Here is a 24,457-nt window from a genome sequence, read left to right on the forward strand (position 1 = left end):
AGGACTCTGAGTGGCTGTTCCTTCCCCCGCTGCTCCTGGGGCAGAGCAGTGACGTGCTGCCCCTTACTCAAGCATAAAAAAAATCAACTTTTTGTTGGTCTTATGAAGTGCTGCTTATCCAGCAGGTTAAATCACTTCTCCCTTCTCTGCGAATAAGCCACCCTCTGGCTTGCCTGCTGGTGGGAGTGGCAGTGCCTTCCCAGGGCAGATACCCATACTCCATGGGAGGGTGGATCAGGAGCCTCAGAAGAGAAGATGTGATGTTCGTGATCAGCCCAGACGGCTGGAGCATCTTTGAGGCAGAGTGGGGGTTTTAACGCTCATCTCTTTGAAGGAAGACGATAAATGGGAGCTGCCTGAGGCGAAAGAAACTTGTTCATTGTCTCAAGTCTATAAAGAAAAATAGAGTAGCGACCGTCTCCAGGGCTGACTGATTGCTGAACTGAGTCATAAACTGTGCAGGACTAGGAGAGCACTGCCCGCCTGGTCTGGGGGCCAGCTTCTCACCTGCAGCTGGGCGAGGGAGTAAGCTCCATCTCTGGCTCCACACACCTCACTGGGCCTGCCAAGGCAGCGCTAGCGGGGATGGGGTTTTGCTTGCCATGTGGATGGGATAACATAGTTATAGAACTGAGCTGCCACACATCTCCCTAATGTGGCTCTTTAACTTGTTATCCCATCTACATGATTAAACTAAACTCGTGTCAGGACATGACCACAGCCTGACAAGCACGTGCCAGCAAGATGAGACTCAAGGTCTTCTAAAAATTACCCACTGTCATTGGTGCAGCACCATAGGTGGGAGTACTAGTATGGACAGTGCAAAAGTATCTACCGGCGTTGTTACCGCCGTGCCAAGTGTCAGCTGGACTTACTCAGAGCAAGGTCTCCGGACACTTCTGTAGGGCCTCCAGCACCGTTCACCTGAGCGCTCGCCCCATAAGTTTCCCAGACCTGAAGACGAGCTCTGTGTAAGCTCCAAAGCTTGTCTCTTTCACCAACAGAAGTTGGTCCGATACAAGATATGACCTCCACCACCTTGTCTCTCGACAAGGCCATGGGGTAGATGGTCTCTATCTTCTTGAACTCGGGGCCAGGCCCATAGGTTTTCTCGACTCACCCAAGCTCGGGGGTGGGCATCCCAATCACCTGCTTTTCATGGAAGATGTGGATGTTTCTGAAAACTTTTCCCTGCTCACAAACCCTGGTGCAGATGAGCCTCTGGCTGCCACCATTTATTGCAGCACCTCTCCTGTGCTCAGAGTAGGACTACTCAAGGCAGTGCTTCTGCAAGAGTCCTGTCTACAGCCAGCATCCCAAGGCTGTCACCATTGGTGGAGTTGAACTGGAGTGGGAGAAATGGGGGGAGTGGGAGAAATGATTGAAAAATGCCCTATTGTAATCAAGGCTAGATCTGGAAGTCACCTTAGTAACTGGTTCTGATTTTGGCAGTATCCACTCCTATGCTCCAATGCAGCAAGGGTCTGTGGGGCTGGCATGGCCCTCAGCCGGCTGATTCCAGGCATGTGGGAGCGGAGAGATGCCCTGCTCCCCTCCCCCACTCCAAAAGCAGAAGGGTTATGGGGTGCTAGTGGCCCCCTCCCTCCTGCAGACACCCCTTCATGTGCTCCATCTTTCCCTTCTCTCCCCTCAGGAGTTTGGACCCTCACTCTTCCAAACCACACAGGGGTGAGATATAGCAACATGTTCAAGTTAAAAACTCCCCTGTCAGAGGCAGGCTGAGAGGCTGGGGGTCAGGTTCCAGCCCCACAGCGAGGATGGTTAGGCCAGAGGGGCAGAGGAGGTCCGAGGGTTGGGGTCAGATCAACGCGCCAGCTTGGGTCCATACAAACACAAGGAGCTTTTCAAACAAACTGTTCCTTTTCCCTCTGGCAGCAAAGCCACAGTCCACGTGGAGCAGGGGTCCCCCTGTGTCCTCCTAATGCTCAGCGCTGGAGCAGGTTTCCTCCCCCGACTCCTGGCACAGCTGCCAGGGTCCCACAGCAGCAGTGACTCCCAGCCTCTGGTGCAGACAAGCCGCTCCATTCCCCACTGGGCAGGCAACTCCTTCTGCCTAACTGGGTCACCTTTGAGGAATCCATCGAGCCCGTCAGCCGCACCCAAGTGACCAGCTGTGGCTAGCACATGTTCTTCAAAGCTGGTTAGAACACTTTTGGGTACAACATAGCAGTCCCTCCTTTCCATTGCCCACCCCCTGCCAAACACACCGGTGGCTTTGCTTTGTAACGTAGTTACCCAGGCCAGCTCAGACGGACACCACGAGCTGGAGGTTCCAAACTAGATTAGAAACTCCACGACAAAATCCTGTATCTCTAGCTCAGAGCTCTAAGGCCTAGACTTCACCACTTCCTAAATGGAAACTAAGTGCAGTGCCAGTGTCACTTGAAAGCCCGACAGTGACTCATAATTGGGCGTAACAGAAATGTCTGCTGAGATCTGATTGATTTACCAGAGTGAGCAGAATCATGGTAACTTGAATTCATAGACTGTTCTTTACACTGGGATTTACCACCGACCATATTTGGCCCACTCAAACCTCCCCAGTAGCTGCTGTGTTATTCTTCACATTCTGTCCTGAACTGCTGTGTAGTGTTACTGTCTGCTGTTAAAGAGCTGCTGCATTTCACCCCAGAAACGGCTGCATTCCAAAACCTGCATTGTCCCCATTTTCTTGTTTAATGCATCCTGTGCACGAGCTCTTTCGGCCGAAAGTGTGAGTTTGGAAGTATTTAAGCTGTGGCTAGTCCGCTCCAGTAAACCTGCCCAACTGGAGTCAAGTTTTCTCTCTTCCTCTATTACTAGTATAGGAAAATTGGAATTCTTGTATGAATTTGAGTAATATTGATCAAGTCAGCCACCAATGAACATAACAGACTGCTTATACGTACCGCACAGACAAATGAAATATACTGATCTTATCTATTTTGCTGATATTTATACTGCTGAATATCATTTTCTGTACTAATTTTGATACAGCACAATGATACCTTTCACTTTCTAGAATGTGTATTTTAAAATAGGAACTGACACTTGAAACAGGCTCATCCTACCTGTAAATTTGGGAGCTGAGCAAGCACGTACACACACCCACACACCTTTCTGTGAATCGCCTTGAGGCAATTATGGGAGCCAGTCATACACAATAATTGTCAGGTACAGAGCGAGAACTCCTTGTATCATGACATTTTAATATAAAACCAGAGGTAATTAGTATTTAAGGTGTCCAAGATAGTAACATGCACCTGGATGTACTCCACATGACGTCATAGTGTGCACATGCTGGGACTATGTACTCTACATTTCCTACAAAAAGAAGCAGGATTCCTCAGTGTATTCAAGTGTCAAACATTCCCCTGCACAAAGGCCTACATCTTAGCATCAATTCTTTAACTGAACCTTCCATTGATTTCAGTGGGAGTTTCCTGAGCAGAAAGGTGCAGTTTATGGTCCAAACTAACATTAAATTCTGCTTGTATTTGAATACAATTTTTAAATTATATTGAAATCTGACACTAAATTTTACTTTTTTCTTTTCAAAGCTCAAGATTTAAGGATGGGGCTTTATTGTGGACATCAAGGGAAATGTGACGACCCTCTGTCACTCTTTGTAGGGCAAGGCCTCAAGGTATCTTGTATGTCAGTACCTGTAGTAGTAGACTTCCTCTTTCCTGGCTTCCTCTCACAAAGTTACACTTTGTGTATGTGACAAAATAACTTCATCTTACAGTGAATTGTGAGGATGTGGGATGGAATACTTTCCTTGGGGGTATTAAACACACTGCACCCAAGGCATGTAAACGAATGACTATATTTTATCAGTGGAAGCACTCTTATGGCAGCAAATGGTAAATTGCTGAAGGGTAAGACAAACCCAGCTGGCTAGCACAGAAGTCAACAGTGTAGCAGGCAGGAGCTGTCAAACAGGGAAGTGGGCAGCGGCAGGGAAATGGGGGAAGGGCACCTATCCACACCATGTGTCTGGGACTTGGGAACCATCTGTGTCCACTATGGGCCTGACTCCTCACTGCCTTGTGCCATGTGCTGCTATTGGCAGGAGTGTAAATGCTACCAAAACAGAATTCTCCATTCACAGACCTCAGTGATCGCGCTTTACAGCCACTTTGCACAGGTAATCACTGCCGAGCGAGCGTGTAGAGAATCACATCCCCTGTTAACCTGTCCTTCCAAACGCTGCCCTCTGTGGGAAGGAATGTCTTCATAGAAGCCTGCACACACTACCTTGTTGCCTTCTGGTAGCCGCCTACAGATGATATAAGGAGCAAAGCCACATCATTTGGCTAGAGAACTGAACTCTGTTCTGGACTCTCCAGCACTATTTACCCAAGAACAATCAGCCCAGGTATGTGAATGCGTACAAAACCCCTCTGCATTGGGTGTGCCTTCGTCTACCATTTCCCTCTTGTTCCCCTGGGATATGCCCCAACCTAAATCTTACTTGTAGGGTGGCCTTTTCCCAAAGCCATCAGAGGGTGGCAGTTTGATCTTGTTTAGAACCTGGACTTCCAAGCAAACTAACCAGGGCTGGCCAGGGGCCACTTGCTATTTATCATGCCCTGCAGGATTTCACAGGAAATTCTGCATTTTTGACATTTGTTTTCATTCCACATTGGCACAAAAATTTACCATGAAATGAAATTTTTTTGGGGGGGGGGAATAATTTTGTTTCAATCAAAATATTTTGAGTCAATTTTAACTTTCACCTTTTTTTACTTTATAATATAAAATAATTGTCATGATGCAGAGTCACTTTGAACTGAAAACCTGTTACATCCTGTTCTGAAGAGATGAAGCAGAACATTTCAACCTGATCAAAATGCTCCATTTCTAATGTAAAACACAATTTCATTGACATGCTCCCCCGGAAAGTTTCAATTGCAACAAAATGGCAATTTTTCAACAAAACACTGCTCCTGAGGAAAATTTTCATGCAGATCCATCCTGCTGGGTTCTGTTCAGGAGCCCCTTGTAAATCAAGCCCCTCCAATGTTTGTCCGGCCCTAGATAAAACCCCGTGGGAGGCAGGTGAAAGGAAGAGACAGAATGATGAAGAGAAGGGAAGGGGCGCCATAGGGGATCAATGCCTTAATCTTAGTGGGAAGAAAACAGGAAGTATTTGCATTATGGTGCCATAATTCCAACCAGAGACTCTGGTGAATTGAGCTTTTCTCCAACCTCCACCCCAAAATTAACGTATCCATTGGTTAGTCTATAACATGATGTCTCATGGTGTGATTAAAGTGGTATTCTAATATTCCAGTATGTCATGATCTCACCATTCCAAATGGGTTCAGGAAATGTCCCAAAATATACAGAAGGAATATGGATAGCCAGGGAAGGTCAGTTACAATAACATTAGTTTTGCATGTACATTTTAAATATAAGAGGTTGTGTTTCATTCTCAAACAAAACCTTAAGTGTTTCCCTTTTTTCCTCCTGAAAAGCTGTTGAACTCCTAAGAACATATTGGCAGTCACTGATATTTTATTAATCTGATTTTGGTAATAGCAAGAAAAAACACAGACCTGCCAGATGCATTTCAGTATGTGCGTGGAATGCTCACAGACTCGGTCCACTGGTTTATTTGTTTGAAATAATCATTTCCCCACAGAAGGGGCATGGAAATGGAAGCCTAGTTGTTGCCAGGATCCCAGTCACATGGGTATGAGGAAGGATGCCAGAATACAGCTTTTTGTCCTTTAAAAAAAAAAAATCACTAAATCCCACAGTTTAGGCTTCCTTCTAGATTAAGCTGACATCATTCATCCATGGCATTACAAGCAATGTCAGGGGGAGAGTTCCTATGACAGTCTTGTTCCAAATGAAATTCCCCATCCGCTCTCACATTAAAAATAAAAGCCCAGCCATGCAAAGGATCTCTTAGCATCCATTGCTTTTAAAAAAATGATACCCAAATCACTCCTTTCAGGGTCACTATGGTGCAATTCATGCCAGCTCCTCGGGCAATGTGGGGGCTGAATGATTGGGGAGGAAAACATCTTCCCCTCCCCCCAGCACTGCAGACCTACCAACAGCAGAAAGCTATAAATAGGGACATCTGTGGCAAAAGGCAAGGATGATGCTGGCCTACTCAGCTGCGATGTATGGGATAGCGAAGCATTATGCAGAAGGAGAGCTATTTCAAGAAAAACAAACAGGGATGGTGCATCCTCTGTGGGGAAGGGAGTAGGTTTTCAACCTGCTTGGCCTTGTACGGGAGGTGATCCCTGCTGAAGGGCTAGGTAGGTAGATAGGGAAGCTTACACGTGGGACTCGACACATGGGGCTGCCTGGCGTGGAGGGGGTGTTCTGGAGCTCAAGTGTCTGCCCTTTTCCCACCCACTCACTCACACGGTGCTCTCCACACTAGCTGTGCCCCACAGGCTCGCCCCTACTACAGACCCCTGCACAGGCCCCTGGCCCTATGGGCCCCCAGCAGAGGAGTCGGCCCTGAGGACCCCCAGCAGAGGAGCCGGCCCCTGGCCCTGTGGGCCCCCAGCAGAGGAGCCGGCCCGAGGACCCCCAGCAGAGGAGCCGGCCCCTGGCCCTGTGGGCCCCCAGCAGAGGAGCCGGCCCCTGGCCCTGTGGGCCCCCAGCAGAGGAGCCGGCCCTAGGACCCCCAGCAGAGGAGCCGGCCCCTGGCCCTATGGGCCCCCAGCAGAGGAGCCGCCCCGAGGACCCCCAGCAGAGGAGCCGGCCCCTGGCCCTGTGGGCCCCCAGCAGAGGAGCCGGCCCCTGGCCCTGTGGGCCCCCAGCAGAGGAGCCGGCCCGAGGACCCCCAGCAGAGGAGCCGGCCCCTGGCCCTGTGGGCCCCCAGCAGAGGAGCCGCCCCGAGGACCCCCAGCAGAGGAGCCGGCCCCCGGCCCTATGGGCCCCCAGCAGAGGAGTCGGCCCTGAAGACCCCCAGCAGAGGAGCCGGCCCCCGCCCCTGTGGGCCCCCAGCAGAGGAGCCGGCCCGAGGACCCCCAGCAGAGGAGCCGGCCCCTGGCCCTGTGGGCCCCCAGCAGAGGAGCCGGCCCCTGGCCCTGTGGGCCCCCAGCAGAGGAGCCGGCCCCTGGCCCCGTGGGCCCCCAGCAGAGGAGCCGGCCCCGTGGGCCCCCAGCAGAGGAGCCGGCCCCTGGCCCTATGGGCCCCCAGCAGAGGAGCCGCCCTGAGGACCCCCAGCAGAGGAGCCGGCCCCTGGCCCTGTGGGCCCCCAGCAGAGGAGCCGCCCCGAGGACCCCCAGCAGAGGAGAGACCCCTGGCCCTATGGGCCCCCAGCAGAGGAGCCGCCCCGAGGACCCCCAGCAGAGGAGCCGGCCCCTGGCCCTGTGGGCCCCCAGCAGAGGAGTCGGCCCTGAGGACCCCCAGCAGAGGAGCCGGCCCCCGGCCCTATGGGCCCCCAGCAGAGGAGTCGGCCCTGAAGACCCCCAGCAGAGGAGCCGGCCCCCGCCCCTGTGGGCCCCCAGCAGAGGAGCCGTGCCCCGTGCCCCGCGCCCCCGGGGACAGCGGCCTCGCACGGCGCCCGCCCATCCCCCCACGGCCCCATTCACCAGCCAGAGCCGCGCCGCCCCCTCCGCCCCGCCTCGCCGGGTTTTGTGAATGGCGGTGACGCGGGGCGGGCGGGCCCCGCGCTCCATTCAGCGGCCGGCGCGCGGCGGCGGGGCGGGGCCGGGCGCTGTAAAGGGCCGGGCCCGAGCGCCTCCGCGAGGGCTCCCGGCTGCGCGGCCCCGCTGCCCGCCCGCGCGCCATGGGGGAGCTGCGCGAGGTGGAGGGCAGCGCGCTGCGGCGGCTGCTGCGGCGCGAGGCGGGCCCCGGGCGCTGCCCGCCGCTGCTGCTGCTGGACTGCCGGCCCTTCCTGGCCCACGGCGCCGGCCACATCCGCGGCGCGCTCAGCGTGCGCTGCAACAGCATCGTGCGGCGCCGCGCCAAGGGCGCCGTCAGCCTGGAGCAGATCCTGCCGGCCGAGGGCGAGGTGCGCGCCCGCCTGCGCGCCGGCCTCTTCCCCGCCGTGGTGGTCTACGACGAGCGCAGCGCCCGCGCCGAGAGCCTGCGGGAGGACAGCACCGTCTGGCTGGTGGTGCGGGCGCTGCGCCGCGACACGGCGCGCGCAGACATCCGCCTGCTCAAAGGTGCGACCGGCCTGGGAGCGGAGCCCCGTGTGTGGGGGGCTGGGGGTGCGTGGGGGGGGGTGTGGAGCCCCGTGCATGGAGGTGTGGGGGGGCTGGGGGTGGAGCCCCGTGCAACGGGGGAGTCGGGGGGGGGGGGTGTGGAGCCCTGTACAGCGGAGGGGGAGTGGGGGGGGGGGTGTGGAGCTCCGTGCATGGAGGTGTTGGGGGTGCGTGGGGGGGGGGGGGTGTGTGGAGCTCCGTGTATGGAGGTGGGAGGGTCTGGGGGGGGTGGAGCCCTGTACAGCGGAGGGGGGTCTGGGGGGGGTGGAGCCCCGTGCATGGAGGTGTTGGGGGTGCGTGGGGGTGTGTGTGGAGCTCCGTGTATGGAGGTGGGGGGGTCTGGGGGTGTGTGTGGAGCCCTGTACAGCGGAGGGGGGTCTGGGGGGGGTGGAGCCCCGTGCATGGAGGTGTTGGGGGTGGAGCCCCGTGCATGGAGGTGTTGGGGGTGGAGCCCCGTGCAGCGGGGGGGGGGCCTGGGGGAGTCGGGGTGAGGGCTGGGGGCTGGAGCCCCGTGCAGCGGGGGGGTGTTTGGGGAGTCGGGGTGAGGGCTGGGGCTGGAGCCCCGTGCAGCGGGGGGGTGTTTGGGGAGTCGGGGTGAGGGGGGGCTGGAGCCCCGTGCAGCGGGGGGGGGGCTGGGGGAGTCGGGGTGGGGGGGGGCCGTGCACACATTGCAAGGCTCGCAGGGGGCTGCGTGTGACCCATGGGCAGTGCTGTATTCGTCGGCTGCGGGGCTGGCGGGCAGGGTCCCGCTGTGGTCTCTGGCTCGCTGATCGGTGACCGCGTGCGGGGGGCGGACCGGGCTGGCGCCCGGCCTGGCGCGGCCCCCGCGGGCGGACAGTGCTGCTGTCCTCGCCCGGGGCCTGCGCACGCCGGTGCAAAGGGGCCGCTCTGCCCGGCAGCCCCCCCCCCGAGCAGCCTTCGCGGGGGGCGGACGGGAGCTGGGCTGCGCGGGGCTGGGAGCCGGCGGCTGCTCCGGGTGTCGTGCGGGGCGGATCCTGCCTTTCCTTTCTTCCGTTCACACGGGCACATTCCATTCATTCTTTCGCCCTCCCAGCCAGCCTGCAGACCGGGGGGGGATCAAAGGACCCCCCCCCCCCCCCCCGCCGCCTTCCTTCCCCTTTGGGAGCTGCGGGCTGCCTCGGCAGCACGCCTGTGGCTGAGGGTGGGCCCGCCGACAGCGGGTTTATTGTCTGCTCCAGTTGGTTCCTGCCCGTCTGACCGGCCAGCTGTTGGGGAAATGCTACTGGTGACCTTTGCTTGAACCGCGAAGGCGAGTTGCAGGATTTTTTTTGGTTTAGGTTTCCTGGTTTTCTCTCTCACACACACCCCCGCCCTTGTTAACATTTTACCGGGGGAGGCGGAACCACCGGAGCTGAGTGTTTGTGACAAAGATCAAACGGGATCTAGAAGTGCGCAGCCAAATTCGCTTCTGTTTGCGGTCGGGTGCGGTGGTGTGGCAGCTGGAATGTGCTTTCTTGAAGGGAACTCTGCTTTATTCCTGTATAAAACCGTGTTCACGTTCCTAACTGCCTGGAATAATGTGATGGTCTCAGGACAAAAGAAAATTGTCTGAGCGCAAGGAGGATGTCATTTTCTCCACTTGTCTTTCTGTGGTGTTTTTAGGATAAAGCAATAATGTAATTAAAAACAAAACAAAACCAAACAACCCTTCTTGAAGGGTTCTGGTGTCCCTGTATGTCCTTTTTTTGTCTATAGAGTTTTGCAGTCAGACTGGGGGTGTGCTGATTTTGCTAACAGGGTTTAATGATAAGAACAATGCTATCATTAGTCAATTCTCTGTGTCAAGCTTAACTGACCTACTACAAAAAGAACAGGAGGACTTGTGGCACCTTAGAGACTAACCCATTTATTGAGCATAAGCTTTCGTGAGCTACAGCTCACTTCATTGGATGCATGCAGTGGATTTTATAAAATCTCCCCACTGTATTTTCCACTGTATGCAGCCGTGAAGTGAGCTGTAGCTCACGAGAGCTGATGCTCAAATAAATGGGTTAGTCTCTAAGGTGCCACAAGTCCTCCTGTTCTTTTTGCGGATACAGACTGACACGGCCACTGCTGACACCTGACCTACCACCTTATATTTCAGAGTATAGCCTTGACGCTGAGATCCAAAGGGTCTCTTACAGGCCAAGCACGAGTTTTAGGATAAACTCAGATGGGATCCACGTGCACGTTTTTAATATTTCAGGAATGTTGTTCTCCATCAAGCTTGATATTTAGAATATATTCTGTTTCTCTGGTGCTCTTCAGTTATGTCCGACTTTAAAGCAGACTGAGATCAGTGGGAGATGGATTGGTAATGACAGAACTACGCAGATCTTTAGACTGGGTAGATGGAACTAATTTGAATCAAATGAAACGTTTTTTAAAAAAAAGTGTCCACATTGGGATGCTGGTGTGGCTGGGTTGCTGAAGGCAGATTTTGCTTGAGCAAAAGTCGTCTGAAGTGTGGTTCACTGTAGTAGAAAGACCACCCAGTTCCAGAGATTTATCAGCTGCTGATTATTTTTTTTATTTTTTTTATAAACCATCTGCCTCCAATAGTCACTATTTTAAAAGCAGACAGACAGTAATGACCAATTTTTTAAAATAAAATTTTCTTCTACTTCTGTGTGTGTTTGGGTAATGTGAGCTCCCAGTGGAATTACATTTTTGTCTTTCAGCTAGCAAGTTTGAATCTGTTGGTTTTTACGTAGGGATCTGTGTGTGCCATTAGATGATGGTGAGCCCATTAACAGATTGGTTAAACATATTTGACATTTACTTTGTGCTAGGCACAGTAGAAAAGCGCCGGCTGTTTTTAAGACTAAACACTTACATAGCAATGGCACCTAGTATAAATGTTTGGTCTTTTTGCAAACGGGAAATGCTGGCTTGTTTCAATACCATGGCTGACTAGATTCACTTTTACATTCAAAAAAAAAGTTGGGCCCGACTTGGTTTCTTGTCACTTGTTTGACTATGAATTATTCCTTCCTGTAAAACTTGACCCTTTGGTTCTCCAGTCTTAGACTATATGTAAAATCTCAAAGCTTTTTCACAAGAAAGACCTGTTACACCTAAGGGTGTTTGTATGGCACTTGAGACATGGGGGTGGGAGTAAACTTTCTCCTAATGAAGTCAATGGGAGCAATATCAGACCCCCATCTGTTATGTTAAATTCACTGTAATCTTTTTTTTTTAAGTTGTGCATGGGGTTACTGTTCGACTAATGGGAGTCAGGTGAGCTGAAAAATACCTGTCGTATCCGCTGTAGAGTGAAACCAGGCTTTAAAACAGTTGTGCAGCTGGGTTAAGTGGAGTACAAGGAGATCCGAATGTCTTCCCAAACACACAGTGACGCAGTGGCTAAATCACAATTAAGACCCAAGAACCTGCAGCTCCACAGACCTTTCCCTAGACCACCCTGCCTGCCTATAGTTGCTGTAATCAAAGCTATGACATTCTTCTAGACCAGCGACTTTTGTATTACTTGTAATCCCGCCTTGGGGTTCTGTCTGTCATGGAGTGCAGTGTTTTAATACACAGGCTGCCTATCAAGAAAAAGGGTTAGAGAAACATCATTCAATAATACGAGCAGCAGAACCTCCGGATGGAGTGAAATGTTAGCATCGGATTGTTAAATCAGGCAGCAAATTGTGTGTGTGTGGAGGGGGAGGTATCCTTTCTCTCTGGCCTTGATCCTGCAAAAAAATCCCGTTGACTTCAGGAGGGGGTGAACAGGGAGGAATTTAAGCGCGTGCACATAACCTGTTCGAGTGCTTTGCTGAAGCTGGGTCTGTTCCCACTAGGTGCACACAGTCAATGCAAATTTCCAGTTCAGCTTTTTTACCAGTGCAATTAAACTTTAGAACTAAATCACAACCTTTATTGGGGTGGACGACATAAAGAATTGCACAGCCAAGACGCATAGCTCACAATTAACATGGCTTTAGGGCCGGATTCTGAGTACTTCATTGCTGTCCAGCTTCATTTAGGCTGGAGTGACTGAGAGCTGAATCTCATTGCATGAATGAATGAATCAATGAATGAGTCATTGCAGTCAATGGCAAAACACCCTTTGATGTCAGTGGGGCCTGGATTTCACGCTGGGCCTGCCCTTTCCTGCCTGGAAGACAGAGGTGCCATCTGGAAGCTGATGGTGGGGAACAACCTGTGGCCTGATGCTATGGTTGTTCAGCTCTGTCCTCTGAGTCACACACACAGCACCAGTGTCTGTGGGAGTTTCCCCTGGGTGTGATGGCTTCAAGATCCAAGCCCTAGAGACTTAGTTAAAATAGTCCTAAAACATGAAAACTGTTCATAAGTATTAAACGAGAAGAGAAACCAGAATTCCGGCAAAAGGTAATCTCACGTGGGAGTCTAGCAGCTGTAAAGAGAAGGTGTTGTGTAACACCCCCACCAGCTCACATTGAATTGTCATCCTACCCTTTTCTGTTATTCCTCCCAGAGCATGAGTGTTTCTAGGAAGGCAGCAGCTGCCAGCTCCCCTGTTGTGCGGTGGCTGTTGGACAGTGGATGCTCTTCCATCATCTTCTTGCAATTCTTTTTTGCTGCTGGTCATGCTACAGAGTCACACCTCAAAGGCAATGAGAAACAGGCAGAACCTGGGATCTAGAGAAATAAGGGTACATGAGGATGTGATGTGTTGATCTCCTCAGAGGCCTGAGAGACCTGACAACTAAGCATACTGGAAATCTACCGGGCACTGTATTTCAGTGAATGCCCTTCTAATATGGGGCAGGATGCTGGAAGGCGAAATGTAGGCCAAGTAATCAGTCTGCTGGGTTTTATAGAAGTTGCCACCAAGGAACAGTAATTGTGAGGCCTGCAAACCCGGAACTGCAGTAGTCTGGCTGGGATGAAACACGTCTGTGGATTAAGATTTCAGCAACTACCACAGGCCTTAGGCTTTGTGGACACTGGACTTCCATCAGTAAAACTTAGAAACACCCACCCCAAGCGACAAAAGCTTTTTACCAACAAAAAGCGCTGCTGTGAACAGCAGTTTGTCGGCAGGAGAGTGCTCCTAACGCCGCTCATTGGGGGGGGATTTTTTGTTGGCAGGAGAGCTCTCCTGCTGACAGAGCAGCTACACTGCACACCTTTTAGTGGCATAGCTATGTCGCTAAAAGGTACGTAGTGTAGACATAGCCCTACTGTGGCTAGATTCCTGCAGTGATGATAAAACAGCTCAGTTACATGCACAATATGGATTTTTAAACAGAGGTCAACATTTACAAGGACTCAAAGATCATTAGTCTTTAAAAGAGAGAGAAATATCCCTGGAGGTAAACAGATGACATTTGAGTCCCTGCACTAGAGAGCCAATCAATAACAGCTCTGTTTGTCTGTTAGTAGGAAAATATGAAGCCATCTGTGATTGACTGTCACATGGACAATTACGAAAACCAACAAGCTGTTTCCACAGCATCATCAGATCTGTGTTTGTGTGGGTTTTCTTTTTTAATATCTGTAAGTGTGATACAGCAAACCCTTAATCACAGGGATAAGCATTGTCTGTCTGATTCCATAAACTGTAAGGCATGGGGGAACTGGGCCAAGAGTTAATTTTTAAAAAGCTCCTTTGAGCAGAGAGGACTGCAGTGTGGGGAAAGGGAAAAGACGACTTGTGATGAGATAGAACAGCATAGATCCAGAGCTTCTTGATGACAATAAGCATCTGATTCCCCCCACCATCTAAAACCTACCAATCTGCTAGCAAAACCTAACTTGCATAGGTATAAGTGACTACACAAGGTGAATTTCACAGTTGCTCCACACAAGTGTAAATTACAGCATGAGATACAAGGTAAACAGTCTGATTTCTCTCTCCCCGCCACCCCCCAGTCAGTCATATAACTCTTGTTAGATCTGATGCTCAGCACAGGGTTGTGAGTTCATTTGATTTCGTACTTTCAAGTGATATCTTGGACTTGGGGGTGGAGAGGGTAAAAACCTTAACTCCAATGTGGTCCTCTTTCCAAACGGATGGAACTAGGGATCAGTGTAAATGGGAAGATAGGGTAGCAGGCCAATGTAGCTTGAAAAGAGAAGTCTCGGACATTGCAAATGTCACCTCCTTTAGACAGTGTGACAGAAGCTACCCTGTCATGGCCCCACCAGTTTAATTTTGAAAGCTGGCACTAACCTGTTTTCTGCTCTCCATTATCACTTGAGCTAGCACTCAACTGTTTTACTCCAGCTGGCTTTTCAGTCTCTGGAGTATGGTGCCTTTGAAGATGTTATGTTTTTGTTTGTTTTTTTTGCCCATCAAAATTGTCAGGTTTTTTCCCCTTGGTATAAACAACTCAGAACAGTTGCCTTTGCAAGGTTGTTCTTTCTTTTTGGGAACTCTCGCAGATAAGGATGGCAGGACAGTCTCCTATTATCTACTCTGACAAAATCTTGCTTTCCCCCTCCCCTTCCAAGCTAAAAGATACTTAACTGATCAAGAGGATTTTTCAGCCTGAAGACAGAGCAGCCTTGGGAAGGAGATTCTAGCACCCCTGAGAGAGTGAAGGTGCTAGTTTGCTCCTAACCACTTCCCAGAGCTATACTTGCATTTGGGCAAATTTCTTTAAGCAAAATAAAATTATAGCTGAGATGTGAAATCTGGATCAGTCAGCTCGATGAGGCAGGGGCTGTATTTATGTGTACGTACCGCACGTAGCACTACTGGAGTCTCTGGAGACTGCCCTAGTGTGAGTAATTAAGAGTGACGATTGATAAATGAGCACTGAGTCCGCCCCACCCCTTCCCCAACTGTCATTGGTGGGGAGGGCTAGATAGGCTACTGCCGGGGCCACAGTAAGCCACTAATGCCCTATGCCAGAGATTCTCCGCCCCGCACTGACCTCATAGCCCCAGCGGTGTGACCCTCTTTCAAACACAGTTAGAGTCTGCTGGTGACTCCCCTTGGAAGGGTTGGGGTCACGCTCCCCTGGTACAGAACCTCTGCCATATCGATTGCAGGCCTGCCGAAAGCATCCCTTGAGAACGGAGGTTGTGATGCACGGTTGGCTGACATCTGGTTCGGGTCCCTCCCTGGTATTCCGCTGCTGTAGCCATAGGAAGTGCAGCGGAGCCACTGGGGTCAGATCAGAATTCTGCCCCGTGTGGGATTTTTGTGTCGGGGGGCAGATCCTGGCGGCCAGGCTTGTGCCGAGGGTGTGAATGATGGCATTGGCAGGGTCTGTGGCTCAGAAGGGAGTCCGTGAACAGCTGTGGCTTGGACACAGCTCTGCTGCAGGGAACTGTCTGGCATGTAACGGCAGTCTGGGGCCCTTCCTGCAGCCAGGCTCGTGGGCGTGTGTCTTCTCATGCTCTGTGCATGGCAAGGGCAGTCTTGTGCGTCCCTGGCAATGTTGCCCTTTGAGTGCATGAACCCACACTCGCATGGAGCCCCATCCTGTGCCACTGACCTCAGTGGGAGCAGATAAGCGTTGGCTTGCCATGGTGCTGCAACCCACAAAATGGAATAATCCAAGACCGATTCTGTACTGGGGGTTATCCTGATACCAGCCACTAGTGTAAGGTGATCAGGAGACTACCAATGATCTCTGCCCCTGCAGGGCAGGGGAGGGGACAGCACTCAACCAGTGTAAACGGCAACTTTCCTGTGTGTACTGGGGGCTTGCAATGGTGGCTGGAAGGGGGCTGATCCCCCATGAGGACATGGTCTGAGCCCAGCATGGGTACCAGGATGGTGCTTCTGTTTACTTGAGTTATAGAAATGCTGACACGGGGCTGGATTTTGCCAGCATGGTGGTTATTCTGTAACTTCTGTGCAGGGAGGGGGTAGGTATGCTGTGTGACCGACAGGAAGACATGAGAGGGGGTTTCTCCGCAGCTGGGATGAGGGACTGCTGGGTGATGGAAACACACAGTCACGGAGAGCAGAAGTGTATTGCTGAGACAGTGCTCGCCCACCCCACCCCTTGGTTGCTGGATTTCAAGTGAGATGCTGTGTGTGCTGCTCACAAGGGCCACCTGGGGGCTGGGGAAAAGCTAGCCCTGAGCACGGACATTGAGAGCCAATGGCCCAATCCTGGAAAGTGCTGAGCTGCTGCAATGCTCTTGTCTTGGTTTTCCTGGAGCTGCTCATGCCTCCGTGGGAGCCCAGAGGAGGGGCAGAGCATAGCCCCTTGCGAGCTCAGATGCTCCTTAAGGTGAGGTGCCGTGTACTCCAGGGGGAGCGCTGTCCCTCGGGTAGTCTAGCCGTCCTAGGCGACCCCTCCCCTCCCCTGTGCACTGGTAGCATTGCCCTGAGAGCCGGACTAGGAGATGGAGACTAGAAATGACTGACACCATCCCCTGGAGCCGTTTCCTTGCAGTAGTGACATCTAGTGGCAAATGTAGAGCTGCCAGGTCTCTGCATTGTCAGCCCTTAGGCTCTGTAGTTGGCAGGGAATGCAGGCTGCCTCCTGTAGACAGATTTGTCTAATGAAATCGCTTTTCCAGACCCTTCATCCCTGTCTCTTTAATTGCAGGAGGCTACGAGAGGTTTTATTCAGAGTACCCAGAATTCTGTGCAAAAACGAAATCCCTGAGCAGCATTTCTCCACCAGCCAGCACGGAGCCGATCGAACTGGGGTGCAGCTCCTGCGGGACCCCCCTGCATGATCAGGTAGCTTCCCCATCCTTCAGCCCTGCTCTGAGCACCGTGCACACTGACCTTGGTCCCAGTGTTTAGAGTTTTCCCACATGCCATGAAATGTGTACCACCCTGAGCGTCAGGGATGGGGGTCTCTACAAGAGCCCAAACCACCACGTCTCCTGGCTCATCACTTGTGAGCCACGTGGCATAACCTGACATGGACAGTGCGTGCGAGCTCATGCTGTGTGCAGGACAGCATCTTGCTCTTTCAAAGGGTGTCCCCCATGCTGTCTGGGGTCCTGGATGGAAATAGTCCATTCCAACAGGGTTGTGCAGGTAACCCATTTGGGAAGGCCTGCTGTAATGACTGCCGCTCTCGGCTCTGGGGACTGGTCTGTCATGGCTGTGTGAGCCTGCCGAGCTGGAGCTGCAGTCTGCTGTTACATGGGCCTGAGTCAAGAGTGACTCTGGCTTCGGTGGAGACGCTTGAGATTCACACCAGAGCTGGAGGGTTTTATTTGCTCACTGGGCGCCAGAGCCTACATTTCCAGAAGCATGGAGTGATTTTGCATGTCTCTGTTCTTAGTGGCCTGGCATGAGACCCTGGGAACCAGGCCCCTTCAAGGGGCCCTGAGTAGGCCATTCAAACGAATGATCCCCGAATCCTGCGTCACTCTTGCAGATGCAGGACTTGCTGGCTTTTGCTGGTAGCTGGTCCCAGCCTCCTCCCCCTTCTGTGCATGACATTCTCCCCTGGCCTCCCAGCGATGTTCCCCACTGACAGTGACCTTTGTGTTGCTCTCTCCGGAAACAGGGAGGCCCAGTGGAAATCCTTCCCTTCCTCTACCTTGGCAGTGCGTATCACGCAGCCCGGAGGGACATGCTGGACACGCTGGGCATCACGGCCCTCTTGAACGTCTCGTCAGACTGTCCCAATCACTTCGAAGGACACTATCAGTACAAGTGCATCCCAGTGGAGGATAACCACAAGGCTGACATCAGCTCCTGGTTCATGGAAGCAATAGAGTATATAGGTATGTGTGCTCTGCTGGCTAAGCCTGGGAGCTGTGTGGTGGGCGTGGGGGAGGACAGATACTGGGGTGGAGGAGGGCTGGCTTACTCTCTCACCCAAGGGGCTTCCCCTCTGGGCTAGGGGAAGTGTGCATTTTCCTAGGGCCCAGTGCCCCATCTAGAACCTTCCTGTGACCCAGTAGTGGGGCAGGCCCCCTGTCTGTTAAACACTGGTTTGGAAAGGTCCCCTTAAAACACCCACTCACTTTGGGTGCCTGCTGTGGGCCAGCTCTGGGGCCTGCTTTCCAGAGGGGTGAGCATCCACTGCCCCAGTGGAAGGCAGGGGTGCCATGGGTGCTCAGAGGTACCTAATGGCAAGCAGCTGTCTGGAGCTTCTGACCCTGCTCCCCCATCACCTGGGCTTCAGGGCTGTAGCTGCTGTTCCCTACAGATGTGGCTTCGTCTGTTGACAACTCCTGTCTCTTGTGCCAGTGGCCCTTTGTCAGCAGGGGGTGCTCTCGAGCTGTCCATGTGAGTGGGGTGAGCTATTCACAACTCCCTCCCTTCTGCCCCCAGACTCGGTGAAGGACTGCCATGGCCGGGTACTGGTGCACTGCCAGGCTGGCATCTCCCGCTCTGCCACCATCTGCTTGGCCTACCTGATGATGAAGAAGCGTGTGAAGCTAGAGGAGGCGTTTGAGTTTGTCAAACAGCGCAGAAGCATCATCTCCCCCAACTTCAGTTTCATGGGGCAGCTGCTGCAGTTTGAGTCCCAAGTGCTGGCCACGTCCTGTGCTGTCGAGGCTGCCAGCCCTCCGGGGCCGCTGAGAGAGCGGGGCAAGGCCTCCTCCACGCCAACCTCCCAGTTTGTGTTCAGCTTCCCGGTCTCCATGGGGGTGCACACGACCCCCAGCAGCCTCCCCTACCTGCACAGCCCCATCACCACCTCGCCCAGCTGTTAGCACATGGCACTAACTACAGCACTGGGGCAGCGCCTCCAGCAGGAGGGATGCTGACCTCACAGCCGCTGCCAGCCACGAGACTGCAATAACTGACTGGCCTCGCTGGCCAGCCCTGCCACTCTCCCCTCGACACCGAGCAATAACGGCTGGACTGCTGCTGGCTTCGAGCTGCCTATGGGGGTCCTTGTTTTTGCGGAGAAACTCCTTACCTCATTGTTTTTTTTGTTTTTAAGCAGCAAGGCTTGAAATTGTGAATTCCACAAATCCTGACAATGTGTCTGACCAGTTTTGTTTGGGGAAGAAAATTACAATTTCCCAAAGTGCCTGGTTTTGATTTTTTTCCCTAATATTTCTGTAATAAAATCCCCCAAAACAAACACCCAGCAGAAATATTTTTAACCTGGGCAGGAGACTTCTGGTTTTAAAACATGGACTTGCTAAAAACAAAGTTGAACCCGGGAGATTTATTGCAGTGATTTCCTCAGAGTACTGAAATGCAACTTTTGTGCTGTCATTGATTCTATAACCTGTTTGTGTGTTAACTATGAGCACAACAGCATGCAGGTCTCAAAGCAGCTAGAGAACAAATCCTCTTATCCCATGCCTGCAAGGACTGCTGTACCAGTCTCCTGTGTTGGGGGACAGGGATTAACGTGTGTATTTCCGGGCTGTACACAAGTGAGTTCAGATCACTCAGTCACTGCGCCATGGACTCTTCCGTCCAAGGAACAATCTTTGTGCGTAGTGGGTAGCTCCTAGAGGTAGTATCCTGTCTCCTTCCTAGCCCTGCTTGTAGTAATGTATCTTACATCAGAAAAGGGTGGTTTCTTTACTTGGGCATGACCAATGCTTATACACCTGCTTTGCACTCCCCATGCTCCTCTGGAACGCTGTGTATATCCTGGCATGAGCTGGTGGGTGCTCTGTGCTGAGGCTCCTGGATGCTTGCTTGGGATCCATCCTCGGGGGATATAAGGGAACAGTGCCATGCTGGGAAGCCTGGGGCCATGGCATGCTAATCAGTAGTTCATAAGCATCAGTGACAGTAGGGTGCTGCTCTGGCTGCCCCAGAAATGTTATTTCCCAAATCAGAATAGCCTTTTTATCCACTAGAGCAGTGTTCTTTCTCTGTTAGGGAACAATCTTGGCATCTGTGGCTGGGCAGGGTCACTGTCCTGTCTGTGGACAAGGGAGGCCTTTCGCACTCTGAATGTACAGTGCAATTGGGTGTCAGTGGGCACCCATCATTTCAAGCCATGAGTCTGCAATGCCCTGCTGCAAACCCAGACTCATGGGCAGTAATGAATCCAGCTGTACTAAGAATCTATCCTGCCTGAGACTGCATTTGCTGGTAATGTGGTTACTAGCTTTTTGTACCCTTGTCAGTGTCCTTAGATTCACTCTAGCTGCATGCAGATCCTGGTCCCCTTGGCACCACTCCCATTTACTTCACTGAGATCTGGAGCTAACAAGGTACGTCTACACTACCCAAAACAACCCAGGAACCCTGCAGCAGCAAATCTCAGAGCTCGGGTCAGCTGACTCAGGCTTGGGCTAGGGGCTACAAACAGCTGTGTATACATTCTGCCTTGGGCTAGAGCCTGGGCTCTGGAGCCTGGGCTCTGAAACCTGGGAGCTCTGAGCCTCATTGCCCCAGGTCTGGGTTTTATTTGTTGTGCCGTGTAGACACAACCCCTGGGCTCCATGGCAGCAAGCCCCAAGCTTCCAGCCCAGCAGATTGAAATAAAAACCACAACCGCAGCTCATGGCACAATTTCCTCTTCTGTGTCTGGGACGGTGGACAACTCTGGCCACTGGGGGTCAGACACTTTTCACTGCAGACAGATCTTCCCTTGCCTTCCTGGCGGTGTTTTTCTCCATGGGATTTGTGCCTTAGTCCTGTTGGGAACTGTCTCCCCAGAGCGCTGCACCCCTGGGAACCATCAGTTCCCCAGACCCAAATACTGCTGGACAAGCTGACTCCTGCCCTGTGGTGGGCTGCTTGTGGCAGAAGGAAGCAGTCGTGTTTGCCAAAATGGTATCTCAATAATGCCCCCACCAACCTGTTCTGAGCAGGGGTTTCTCTTTTCTTTTCAGTCCCCCTTAAACATCGCCTTGGCTCCTGACTCAGCCTGGGTTGGAATGTGCTAAAATTACCCATTAAAGGAATACCCTAGGCTGTTAAATGAAGGTAGTTTGGCTCAAATGTTCAACAGAGGCAGCTAAGCTTCACCTCTGAGTTCCAGCCAGCGTTGGGTACATGCACATGCCAGCTGCTTTTACTTTTGCATGGGCCAATGTCTTGCAGTCATAGCTTTGGGTTTTGGAAAATGTGTCCCTTTATATGTGCCACACCAAAACTGGTAACTCCTCCCCAAGCCAAGGCCTCAGTGATCTGATCAATTAACAGATGGAGCACGCTCACCAGCCTGCATTGAGCAACACTGCATTTCACATCATTCCACCCTTAATGCAAATACACCCTGGAGTCTGTGACCTCTTCCCTGTGAGTAAGGTTCAAAACTGCCATCACCTGCCCTTTTTTTACTACTGTATTAACTGGTCAAAGAAGTTCAGTGTTTGTAGGGGGGGAATCTATGCCCAGATTTGTTTGAAGACTCTGTTTTCCAAGAGCAAGAAACCAAACGCAGCCAGGCCTGTTGTGTCACTGGGTCTCTGTTGTCTTCAAAATTTCTTCCATGTGGAGTGTGGTGGAGTTGAGCACCTTGCCCTCAGCACCCATGCTGCTGCTGATTCCCTAGTCCCGGCCCCTGGAGCAGGGCTGGGAGTGTAGCGAGAAGTGGAGCTTGGTGCCATGGGGGGTGGGGGGGGAGGGATGGATGGGTGTAGCCCCTTGGCATCACACAGGTATTGTGAATTCCAGTGCCACCTGGCACCAGGAGGCTTCCCATCACCAGGCCCTTCCTGCTCCTGAGGTGTCTTCACTGAGCTTGGGCCCAAAGCAAGCAGGACTCAGGTTAACACTTTATCCACAAGATGGCAGCTCCAGCTGGTGGTGCTGGATGGTGCTCTGCCTGTTTGGGTATGGGTGGCCTGGCCTCAATGCTCCCAGTCTCACTGCTGGCCGGGCGCACACATGGGTGTGGGTTTTTTGCTTCAGTGCTGGTTCCTCAAATGGCCGCTGATCTCTTGTCCTGCACTTTAAGTAACAAAATACCATGGCCCACCATAGGAGAGCATCCTTGCTTTTGATGATCGCACAGAATCTGTGCAGCTGGCTGCCCTCTCTTGACCAAGGTGGCCACAGATCCTTCTCCAAGGGCACAGCAAGGAGGCAGCTTTGGATAAAATCTGGAGAGCAATGCAATAATTCCTGGGTCCAGCCCCCTCACTCACAGTGGTCCTGTTGCTACAGATGTCTGTATGTGTGTCAGATGTATATATGTATGTTTTTTTAGAAAGTTGACATGTTTGTTTTTATTTATTGCCTGAGAGATCATTTGGAGAAAAATAAATACATTTTCAACAGTACTGTCTGTTTCATACTACTCCTACATAGCGCTTTATAACAGCAGATTTCAAAGCACTTCGCAATGGAGGGTCAGTATTGTCCCTGTTTTACAGATGGGAAACTGAGGCAGGTGAAGGTCACCAAGCAGGTCAGTGGCAGAGCCATGTCTCCTGAATCTGATGTTCCATCCATGAGGACCAGGATTCCCCTACAGCCGGGATGGGCAAACTTTTTGGCCTGAGAGCCTCATCCGGGCACAGAAATTGTATGGCAGGCCATAAATGCTCATGAAATTGGTGTGGGGGTGTGTGGGCTCTGGGATGGGGATGAGGGATTACCCAGAGGGTGGGAGGGGGATCAGGGTTGGGGTTGGGGCACTGGAGGAGGTCAGGGGTGCAGGCTCTGAGCAGCACTTTTCCCCAAGCAGCTCCCAGAAGCAGCGATATGTCCCCCCTCTGGCTCCTATGTGGAGGTGCAGCCAGGCAGCTCTGCACACTGCCCTGTCCACAGGCACCACCCCTGCAGCTCCTGTTGGCTGCAATTTCCAGACAGCGGGGGCTGTGTGCAGAGCCCCCTGGCTTCCCCTATGTGTAGGAGATGGGGCGGGGGGGGCTGGAACATGCTGCTGCTTCTGGGAGCCACGGCATGCGTGGAGTGGGACAAGCCCTGGATCCCACGCCCCGGCAGGATCTCAAGGGCTGGAATAAAACATTTGAAGGGCCAGATACAGAAGGGCTGTAGTTTGCCCATCCCTGCTCTACAGGATTCAGTGGCTTTCTTGCGGTGAGCTAGTGAACAGGAGCAGCCAACAGGGATGTTTTTCAAGGGATTTCTCCAGTTGAAAGAGGCAAGACTGTGCTCCTGGGGGTGAGCTTGTCTGGCGGTTAGTTGATAATTGTGCACTCATTTGCTTACTTGAAGATTTCCGTGTGGTCTGTGTGCTGAGCCTACTGGCCAGCTAGCCCAGCTGAGAGCTTCCTACCAAGGCTGTAGCCTGCTTGTAGCGAGGTGAACACCTGCTCCAGCCCTGAAAGGGTTGGAAAAGCCCTGCAGAGGGCTGGGGCTGGGAGAAAAACCCTGGCTGATTAGGGCATGGCCCCCCAGCTGCCACCACTTCCCCCAGTCAGGACCCAGCTGACTCTATAAAGGCTTTGAGCCAGGAGAGAGACTCTCTAGTTTGGAGAGAGAGGGACCTGGCTGCAAGGTGCTGAGCAGGGTACCTAGACTGGGAGCAGGGCTGGGGAAGGGCAAGGGAGCTGGGAGGCTCAGGCCTAGGAAAGCCCCAGGCTGTAGGCCTGGGAAGGCCTATTAGGTACTGGGGTTGCAGGGGCAGCCATGGGTAGGCAGAGGCAGCAGGTCCAAATCCCCTCGCGTGTGATGAGTGGCTGATACTGCAGTCTGGCCCAGGGAGCGGGGACTGAGTGGTGACTGGCAGTAGCTTAAGACTGAGGCAAGGTGGGGATGGTGGGTGGGGGTTCCCTGGGAGGGGGAGACTCCAAACTGTGGGGGTACTGCCAGGGGGCAGTACCCAAGACAAGGGCACTGGGGTCCAGGAGAGACACAGGGGCCAGGGGCGGCAAGACACCAGCCTGAAGGAGGCGCTCTGGAGGCTGGACGCTAATTCCCTAAGATGACCAGCAGGAGGCGCTGCCAGGTGAGTCTGCGCCCGCTTACACTGCTATCCTTTGAACTGTAACCCTTTTAGGATTCCTTGAGAAGGGGGAGAAGGTAACCTGGGGAGCACAGGGGATTAAAAAGCCAGCTCGTAAGAGAGAAGAGGTGCTAGAAGACAGGAGTTCTGTGAGGGCGTGCGGAGAGGCAGATACAAACGTATTCTAAACCACCCCCCAGAAACCTGGCACAAGTAAAAGTAATGCAGGCAGAAGTCCAGCAGCAGAGAGCAGGCTGTCCAGGTAATCACACTGAATGCAGCAGATACAATTATCCATGTTGTGGGCAGGTGGCATGTGTGCATGGTGCAAGCAGCCCCAGGCCCTCAGACACAGTGCCGGCTCCTGAGGCCCCAGTGGATGAACTGGAGAAGCTTAGGCAGCCCAAGATACATAGACAAGACTTTCTGGGACCTGTTAGAGCAGGTCCCACCCCTGGTCTGGCCCCCCCTGTGCTGTTGAGAAGGATGAAAGTCTCAGGGAAGGAGAGAATCAAGTTGGAGTGGAGGAAATGATCCCAGAGCTGGGACCAT

General features: G+C 52.8%; 1 protein-coding gene and 1 long non-coding RNA gene across 3 annotated transcripts; one reads left to right on the forward strand and one right to left on the reverse strand.

Annotated features, from left to right (window-relative positions):
• Positions 1-3,224: 3,224 nt before the first annotated feature.
• On the reverse strand, positions 3,225-7,631 carry LOC122465504. 2 transcript variants are annotated; one of them, XR_006290415.1, is made up of 3 exons: positions 5,565-6,340; positions 4,117-4,282; positions 3,225-3,324 (listed from the first exon to the last, which is right to left on the reverse strand). It is a non-coding gene; the product is annotated as an uncharacterized LOC122465504 (long non-coding RNA). The 2 variants fall into 2 exon arrangements; XR_006290414.1 differs by lacking the exon at positions 3,225-3,324 and adding an exon at positions 7,572-7,631 and having other exon boundaries at positions 3,687-4,282; positions 5,565-5,736.
• Positions 7,632-7,731: 100 nt separating this feature from the next.
• Positions 7,732-22,274, forward strand: DUSP4 (dual specificity phosphatase 4). The gene is made up of 4 exons (XM_037896521.2): positions 7,732-8,150; positions 16,703-16,839; positions 17,624-17,843; positions 18,397-22,274. Exons 1-4 carry the CDS (start codon positions 7,769-7,771, stop codon positions 18,780-18,782), a joined length of 1,125 nt encoding a protein of 374 aa, XP_037752449.1. The 5' UTR covers positions 7,732-7,768; the 3' UTR covers positions 18,783-22,274.
• Positions 22,275-24,457: the final 2,183 nt, after the last annotated feature.

The sequence above is a fragment of the Chelonia mydas genome, chromosome 4, assembly GCF_015237465.2.
Source record: "Chelonia mydas isolate rCheMyd1 chromosome 4, rCheMyd1.pri.v2, whole genome shotgun sequence".
Taxonomy (NCBI): domain Eukaryota; kingdom Metazoa; phylum Chordata; order Testudines; family Cheloniidae; genus Chelonia; species Chelonia mydas.